The sequence below is a fragment of the Medicago sativa genome, chromosome 3 (assembly GCF_051527215.1).
Source record: "Medicago sativa cultivar Bolivia chromosome 3, Bolivia_mono, whole genome shotgun sequence".
Lineage (NCBI taxonomy): Eukaryota > Viridiplantae > Streptophyta > Magnoliopsida > Fabales > Fabaceae > Medicago > Medicago sativa.
In genome coordinates, this window is record NC_140751.1 from 23,237,691 (window position 1) to 23,247,325 (window position 9,635).

Genomic DNA, 9,635 nt, shown 5'->3' on the forward strand with positions numbered 1-9,635 from the left:
GGGATAAGGCTTGGTTGTTGTTGTTGTTGCTGCTGCTGCTTGGATTTACCATTGCAATACACCTATGTCACTCATAGCACCTGAATCTTGGTTTAAATATACTGTAATGTCAAATGGTAGATATTCTGAATTATTAATGGACGCGATTTAAATTTTGAAATCCAGTTTAAATATATTGAAAGTGAGTAAACATGATTAAATTTTGCTATGTTCGTGGGAAGTCATGTATTCTATCCTCTTGAAATCGTGGGAAATTGATCAGATGGAAAGCTTGCTGTTGTATTTACTATTAAATATGAATTAATTTTATGGCATGCTTCCATTTTTGTTCTATGTTAAAGTATATTCTACTATTTCCTTACATAGCCTTAAGCTTGTTTTTGCTCCCGACAATGAAATTGACGAGCTCTCGATGCCCCTAAAAAATTTAGTAAAATTGAAGTCAAAAAATTTGGCACTTCGAATTGATAAAAAGAGCAATGAAGAAGCAGTTATTGTAACAGACTTAACCTCTTTATTTCAAGTACTTCTTAGCCTGTTTTTATTTTGAATTCTAGATCTTTTATAATCCTTTTTGAATTTGTTTAATGTCAAGTCTAACTCCTTAAGCTGTGTTTCTTATGTCATTAACAGAATTGAAGGGTGAAAGAGGCATCATCCTTCTGCCTGCATGGAACAGAATGTGGATCAGAATGTTAAATAGAGGATTTAAAATAATTTCTTGTATATGCTCAATTTCTTGTATTATCCTTCTGCCTTTAATTAGGCTTGCTTTTTAAGACATTCAATAGCGATTGCGATTGCTTTACGACCCTTTACATTGTGTACTGAAATTTATGTGAATCTATGTATTCATACTAAACGCAACTAGGATGCGATGAATGTTAATCTATGTATTCATGCAAGTTGTATATATGGCCGTGAGATGGTTAATGTTTGAGGTTATGCTATATTCATCCTAAACTTGAGTGAGTAACCGAGTGTGTTCTTTAATTGTTAATTTAGATGAGGTAAAGTGAACAAACAAACGTTTTACAATGTATGAAATGATGGATTTGGAGAAGCTATCACAAGTTTGAATGCCATTTATGCTTCCTCTAATCTCTTGATTATTCGTATCCTTCCTTTTCTGTATTTTGAAAGCAAAAGTGATCAACTCCCTTTTATATTCTCTGTCCTCTACTAAGTACTTGTTCAAATCAAGTTGAGTGTCCTGCTCCTCAGATGAAAGGCTCCCTAAAGAGCCACTCATTGATACTCTTCTTGACAACCAACAGTAACTCTTCATACAGGTACTCCGCTTAATAACTTGTTATTGACGTTACATTTCTTCAATCCAACCGTTGAATTAAAAGCTACCGAGTAGATCAAGTATATAAATTTTTAAAGATTTTAAAAATAGTTATTGTGATTAAAAGATACATACAATAATGGTTTATTTCTGATTATAAATGAATAAAGTTATTGTGAATAAAAATAGAAATTCCGATTTAATTGGTTCGAATTGAATCTTGGGATTCATTATATGCTTGATTTAGATGTTAATTTCAGTATCCAATAGTTAATGAAATTAAAGGATTGACAAATTAGCATTTCTCACATTTCTTGGTTGCGTTAACCTTCTATGGTAGGATGTAACCAATGTCGATTTTAATTGTCGTGTTCGTCTTTAGCTTGGCCTAACGGTCTCCCTTGTATCAAATAAAAATAAACGCCTTACTTGATTCAAAAATATAAACAATAAAACCAAGCAATTTGACTGGAGTTAATAACTGAACTACACCATGAAACATACATTCGAATTGGATTAGAATCGGTATGGTTTTTTTTCTTTTCTTATCTTTTTGTAACAAAATACTTAGGTGAATTGGGTTTCCCAAGCTCACTAAGGTTAAGTCAGGGTTTAAGGCTTTACGTTATTCATTCAATACTTAATTGTTACCTTTATGATGACTATGAGTCATATGTTTTTAAACTCGATCAATGGTACGACAATAACAATCACCTAGGTTGTTTGATTAAATTCCCAGAACTGTTGCTTGGGAATTAAATCAGGGATCAACTGTGAAGAGCATGGAGTTTCATCTTACATATCATTCTATACTAGCTGGTAGGTTCAAATAGACATCGTGTTTTTATATTACATACAAAAACTTAATTAGTCCTTTTAATGACCTAGAATATTAATTGAAATACAAATAGTTTGATTGTGAAAATGGGGAGATTTCACTTTGGGGAGCAAGGATGAAAGAAAAGTTGATATCAAAATCTTTCAATATATGGAATCTTTATAATTGTTCCGTCGAATTTCAGGTCATGCATATCTGTTCAAAGAATACTCTTTAAAATTTAAATTTAGTACTATAAATAAAATAAATTCTGTCAAGTACTAAATGATGAATGCACTACTAATAAATTATTGCAAGCAAATATTTTTTTTAATAACATGCGGTCTTTTATACAGGCTGCAAATCCGAAAGATTTGTCTGTCATTCGTGTAGCATGGAGCCCGGATGCTAGTTACATTGGTAAATAACATGCCAATTCTTTTCTTTTATTTTTGTTGCTTGATTACTGGTTTATAATATATTACCCTTCTTTTCGGGGGTTGCTTTTGAAAAACATTTGATTCATTTGTATGCCTATCAAGTCCCTAATGGCCTTCAACAGCATTTGGAGGTATGCTAAGATCAAATTTTGATATGAATCAAATACTTTTTTTCTAAATTCCTAACTAATATAAGGTCCTTGTTTGATTACAGATTGATGCTCATGATGGTGGTGTTAATGACTTGGCATTTTCATTTCCAAAAAATCAGCTATGTGTTGTAACTTGTGGAGATGATAAGTTAATTAAGGTGACAGAGAAGTTTCCTAGTCTATAATAAATTGTAATATATGAATGTTTCTTTAAATATTAAATTGGAAGAGTGATAAATATAGGTATGGGATTTGAATGGAGAGAAAATCTTTAGCTTTGAAGGTCATGTAGCTCCTGTTTGTTCGGTTCTTCCTCACTCGAAGCGAAATATCCAGGTTAAATTCTTCACATTGTGTATTTTTTTTATTTGATTATGAGGCATCTTTCAATGTTAAATTTTTTATCATTACATTTGATTAACGATGTGATTGTTTTGATTTTCAATATACATGACAATCGAATATGGTGTTGTTAATGCTTGGCATAATTGTTATGACATCATATTCTTGCAGTTTTTATTTTCTACATCAATTGACGGAAAAATTAGAGTCTGGTTGTATCAGAACGAGAGCCTCCAGTTGGAATACGACACTCCCGGAAAGTGTAGCACTACACTGATCTATAGAACTGATGGAACTAGGTAAAAAAATTAGGAATAATCAAGATTATACTTTTTATTTTTGTTTTAACTCTATTTATGTTTTTATGTGAGTTGTAATTTTCTCTCTTCTATGTTTAGATTGTTTTTGTGTGGGACAACTATGGAGGGAGATTGTTTCCTAGCTGAGTGGGATGAGGATGATGGTGTAGTAAAAAGAACTTATTCTGGGTTGAGAACCAAATATGCCGGCATGGTGCAATTCGACACTGCAAAGAGTCGATATTTGGCTGTTGGTGTAGATAACCAAATTAAGTTTTGGGATGTGGACATTATTAATGTTCTGACTAGTACAGATGCTGATGGTGGTCTTCCTGTGAGTATAGTCCTTTTACTTTCCATATTTTTATACATTTTTGTGAAAACTATGTGACATGGTTAATGCCTAATGTGATATTATAATTAGTTGTTAAACGCCATTGCTGTTCAATAAATGAATACAACATATTGTAAATTGTAACCAGATTAAGTTTTCAATACAAGTTTGTATACATTTTGTGAAAACTGTTTGACATGTTTGATGCCTTGTGTCAGAGTCTACCTCAAGGCGTACAATAAGGAAGGAAATCTGCTTGCTGTTTCTACAGCAGATGGTGGTTTTAAAGTCCTTGCTAATGTCAACGGTATCAAATTCTTGGGCAGCATTGAAGCAAATAAAGCTCCTATTGATGTAAAGGTTTGTATCTGCCATAACTCATTATCACTACTAAGACTCTGTTTAGATAAATAACTTAAGTGCTTATGACATACACATTTCTCATATAGGCACTTATGTATAAGTTATTTCTCTATCAAAAGATAAGATAAAGTCAAACCGTTTTCATATAATCAATAAGATGTTTTCATAATCAATCCTGGAGTTTATGACAATAAGTTGAAAACAACTACTGGAAATGTCAGAAGTTATTATCATAAACTCTACAAAACTCTCTTACAGGTGCTTTCAACACTATGTAAGTTCAATAAGTCAATCCAAACAGACTCAAAATATATTCTTTATTGTTTTATTACATAAATTTGGTTTCTTCGTCATCAAGGAATAAGGCCGTATGTGGTGAATCTTCATGGTTGCCAACATGAATCCATTCGATAGTAAAGACAAACACATTGACGATTATTTGATATAATTGTTTATTTTTTTCCTGAATATATTAGCATGAATCTGACATACAAATTCAGCATTTTTCATAATCAAACTATGAATCTACCAGACGGTTTTGTCCCTGACAAATTGAATTGGAGCTCAAGTTAGATGCAAAATCACTCACACCCTTAGAGAGGGTAACTTGGTAGCACACTCATTAGCTAAGAATGGACAACAACTTGCTTTATACTCCTCTCAATGGTGGACGGCTCCCCCTAACTTTGTGCTTTCTTTGCTTCTTAGAGACAGCATAGGCCTTTCTTTCTCTAGATTGTATATGGGACTGATTTGTATCAAGGTTCAGGCATCTCCTGCATTTATATCATTTTACTTGATCAAAAATAATATATGTTGTTGTAATTATATATTTGTTTTTTGTTTTTCTGAACTGTGATGTTGTCATGTTAAGAAGGAAAAGAAATTGAACCTAGCTTTCTTTCGCGTTTCCAAAAGCTTCAAAACATACATTATAGTTGGATAAACAAACAAAATTGAGTCATATTTTCATAAGTAAACTTTTGTTTTTCTTCTTCCATTTAAAAAAAATACTAATTGCCTAAGTTACTTTGTGTATTTCTTGTGTCTTAATAGCCTCAGTATGATTTCCGCCGAGATGAACCTATTGTATTCTAGGGGGAGTTGTACAATTTTGCGGATAATTTCTTAGTCTAGTAACCATATATCGAAATATATTCTTTATTGTTTTATTACTTATTTTTCGATCAAATCTTATTTTTTGGTTTCGTTTTGATCCCTTAACTCTAATAACATAAAGGACCAGAGTGGTTGACGGAGGAAGAGTTAAGGTACCAAAACGAAACCAAAAAATAAGTTAAGGGACCAAATTGTAACGTTAATAACTTATGGGACCAAAATGTAACCAACAAATAACTTAAGGGACCAAATTGTAACGTTAATAACTTATGGGACCAAAATGTAACCAACAAATAACTTAAGGGACCAAATCATTAATTAAGCCCTTTCTTTTTCTCTGTTTTCCCTTCTCACTCTCTCTGAAACAATTTCTCTCTGTTTTCCGTTCTCTCTCTGAAACAATGGCAGAACAACAAGTTTCATCAGAGATGAACTCTCCCTCTCCGAAACAATGATCTCACTCATTACCTCCGACAACGTCGTTTTCAAAGTCAAACCCTCAATCGCAAAGGAGATGGCAACGGTTCAATCTTTCGTCGACAAAAGCGATGGAAAAATCACAACCGTTCCTCTTCACAATGTTTCAAGCACTGAACTTCCCTCAATCATCAAGTATTGTGAGAAGAACGCCGCTGGAGAGATCAACAAGGCCTTCGAAGCCGAGTTCGTGAAGAATCTCAACAATGAAGAGGTGAAAGATCTTTTTCTTGCTGCAAATTACTTGGATATGAAGAAGCTTCTTGATTTTACGAGCCAGGTTATTGCTGATCGAATTGCGAACAAGAGTGTGGAGTATGTGAGGAAGTATTAGAAGCTTCGTGAAGAACTTGCTTGGACTTTTACAGGAGTTGATAAAGATGAAGACAAAGACGAAGATGCCGATGGAAAAATTGATGGAGAAAAAGTTGAGGATAATAAAGATCAAATTGAATATAATAGTTTTTATGATATGTTTTTCTTATGAAACAGAATTAGGGTTTTTTCTTATGGCCAGAGGTGTTGGATCCATGACTTGTATGGGCAAAAATTGATGTTATTTGACTTGACTTTGGTTATCAATGACTCTATTATTTCATCTTCATATGTATGTGTTTATTTTATTCTAAGAGGATTTTGTAAATCCTGATTCTGGCATATTTGGTGGATTGGTTGGTAGAAGTTGGCTTCATAATGATACACTTCATCTTGCTGTATCATACATAGACATGTTCCTATCTTCTCAACCTATCAGAAGGATCAACCTTCCATTGTTGGGCGTTTCATCCTTCTATATTGCATCGTAAGCCTTCTTCACCACCTTTTAATATTCCATATACCTTTTCTTTATTTTCTTGAACATTACTCTCTCCGTTCCTTTTTAAACGTATTTTTAGGGTAAACTTTTTAGTTCTTATTTAATTGTCTTTTTGGTATTTTAAGAAGTACAATTTATCAATTATACCCTTTGTCTATTACTTTTATCTTTTTCAATAAAACTAATTAATGCTATCTATTTGAAAAACTAAAGTTTTTTTTTTAACAAAGTTTGTTTGTTTTTTAAAAACAAAATTTGTTTCTTTTTTTGACAAAGTTTGTTGCTTGTTTTCTTCAAATTAAAAATAAAATTTTGTTCCAAACAATGGTTCCAAGAATAGTTAAAATTCTATAAATAAGATGAGTAACAATTATTAAAAATTTTAAGTGTGACTCTAGCATTGGTTGAAGCCATAGTTGAAGCCTTAACTTTGATTAAAGGAGTTGGAAGAAAGTTAATTTTTTCTTAACTTTTGATTAATGTGAAGTTGGAATAATTTTTATATTGACTTAAAACAATTAAAAAGATGAGCATAATATTTAGAAAATTGACAATTGTTTGAGAGGGCCGCAAAAAAAAAATGAATTTGTTGGAGAAAAAGATGAAAACTGACAATTGTTTGTTACGAGAGAAAGATAACATATTCAATTTATTGGAAACATAAAGTGTGTGCAAAAAAATATAAATTTATTGGTGGATTAAAATGAGGGTATTATAAGAAGAAAATGTGTGAAAATAGACATCGCTATTTTGGTGTTCATTTTCTAAAAAGACACTTAAAAAGGAATTTAGGGTGTATTATGAAGTGGCGGAGCCAGAAAAAAAAATCGGATGGACCACTAAAATTAATTATAATATATAAACATAAATTAAAGTTGTAATAAACATTAAGTACGAAGTTGAAATGACGGAGTTTGACTAAAAAGTTAGGGTTGATACTTATAAAATTACGTATTTAACAACTACTATAAATTATGAAACTTTTTTTTGTACATTACGACTGTTAACTGAGAGAATTTTCAGTTGACATGTACAATATGCCAAGTATAAGCATCACAAAAATCACGTATGCCACTTTTGAAACCGCGGAAAATTATAACCGTTGAAAAAATGTTTAAAGACTCGCAAAATAGATCTACAATTGAATTATTTAAATTTTTTGGATGGGCCACTACACCACTTTGGTGGAATTTGGACTAACCGAAACCTAAAACCGACACAAAATTGTATAAAATCTCGCAAAGTAGACCTGTGATTGTTAATTTTTTAATTTTTCCGGGTGGGCCGTGGCCTGGACCGTGTCCCAGCCTAGCCCATGAAAGGCTCCGCCACTATTAATATTATGATCGATTTTGTTAATTCTATTTAAACGTTACAATCTAGTTTGATGATCTTTCTTTTTACATTGAAGATGATTTTGTATCATCATCTTTCCTTGTACATTGATGCTGTTTTTGGAGTTAGTTGCTAATAAATGTAATTGTTGCTCGATTTTAATTCATATTTGATTTTTGTTTTCTCCAAATAGTAATTTTATAATGATCATGTACTAGATTTTGCATTTTGATGGATCGAAAGATTTGAAATGGATGATTACTATTTAATTATTTCACTCGTTATCAACTCAGTTACATGATCATTTATTTATTGTTTTCATTATGTGTAATCACCTATTTTGTTCAACATTTGATGTAGTACTTCAGTAAGAAGAAAAGGCACCTATTTTGCATTTTGTTCCGATTCTTGTATGCCTATATTTGTGGGCTCATGTGAAGTTGGAGACAATGGCGTAAGTTTAGTTTTACTTTTCATGTTTCTGCCGTAAATATTTTTTTTCATATAAATTTGACCAGAAACATTTTTTTTGTTATAAATGTGACCAGATGGAGTATACAGTAGTACCGAATATGTTTTTCTCATCTTATTAATTTGCTAACCAAATAGCAGCCTTAGAGAATAGAGAATATTGAAGATCAAAATTGTTTATTCTTCTTCTAAGTTGTAATTAGTATATATAGACCCGTGTGTTGTTAGTAGGAAGCGCTAAATTGAGATAGAAAAAAAATGAGCAGCAACTTGGGAAATGTTGTGTGTGTGACTGGCGCTTCAGGTTACATCGCTTCATGGCTCGTACAATTGCTTCTTGCTACATTGTTAAAGATACCGTTCGCAACCCAAGTATGTCTTTTTTCTTCTTTTCTTTCATTTCTCTTCTCTTCTGATCTATCAAACACTCACACATGAACATCAATAATAATCTAAGAAAATTGTATAATTCACATGTGTCAGACATCAGTCACCCTTCGGCCTGAAGTGTTGATCGGAAATATTTGTTCTTCTTTTCTTTCATTTTTGTTATCATCTCTTTAAAACATACACTTATGATTCAAGGCGTGGCCGGACAGGTGTTCGCACACATATATATAATTATATTGAATTATATCAATTATCATCAATTGAAATTCTTATTGGTGGTAATATGCATGTGTTCTGTTTCGGTGTTTGTGTCTGTGTTTGTGCTTCACATGTTCTGACCCTTGATTTGATTATTGTGTCTGCTTGTAGATGATCCGAAGAAGGTTGACCACTTGGTTAAGCTTGAAGGTGCTAAGGAGAGATTGCAACTTTTCAAGGCAAATCTACTTGAAGAGGGTGCCTTTGATTCTGTTGTTCAAGGCTGTCATGGTGTGTTTCACACTGCATCTCCTTTCTATCATGATGCCAAGGACCCTCAAGCTGAATTGATTGATCCTGTGCTCAAAGGGACTCTCAATGTTCTCAACTCATGTGCAAAATCCCCATCACTCAAACGTGTTGGGTTAACCTCTTCTATTGCTGATGTTGCGTATAATGGAAGGCCTCTAACTCCTGATGTGGTTGTTGATGAGACTTGATTGACTGATGCTGATTTCTGTGCTAAATCAAATGTATGTGCCTCTCAAAAACCCTATTCTTTCTTGCATTGCTTTATCAATTTTCCCTACTCAGTTATTTTTTAAACTAAACTATCACTCTCATTCCAATTTAATCCATAAACTATATAAATATTTTAAGTACTTCTTTTAGGGTATAAAAATCCATCAAGTTAGTCCCTAACATCTTTAACATCAAATACTACATTCATTAATTTTATATACTTTAGGACTACTTAGTATAACAGAAGTGGGAGGAATTGGACAACCAT

General features: G+C 32.4%; 1 protein-coding gene and 2 pseudogenes across 1 annotated transcript; all 3 read left to right on the forward strand.

Annotated features, from left to right (window-relative positions):
- Positions 1-2,022: 2,022 nt before the first annotated feature.
- LOC146936466 (topless-related protein 2-like) lies at positions 2,023-5,136 on the forward strand (the record flags this gene model as incomplete). The annotated part of the gene is made up of 10 exons (XM_085749212.1): positions 2,023-2,110; positions 2,204-2,313; positions 2,465-2,526; positions 2,604-2,679; positions 2,763-2,858; positions 2,944-3,036; positions 3,214-3,341; positions 3,441-3,679; positions 3,896-4,035; positions 5,095-5,136. Coding segments are annotated over 10 exons (1,074 nt in total), but the record flags the coding sequence as incomplete, so codon positions are not given.
- Positions 5,137-5,549: 413 nt separating this feature from the next.
- On the forward strand, positions 5,550-6,161 carry LOC146936467 (SKP1-like protein 14; annotated as a pseudogene).
- A 2,347-nt stretch (positions 6,162-8,508) lies between these two features.
- Positions 8,509-9,371, forward strand: LOC146936468 (cinnamoyl-CoA reductase CAD2-like; annotated as a pseudogene).
- Positions 9,372-9,635: the final 264 nt, after the last annotated feature.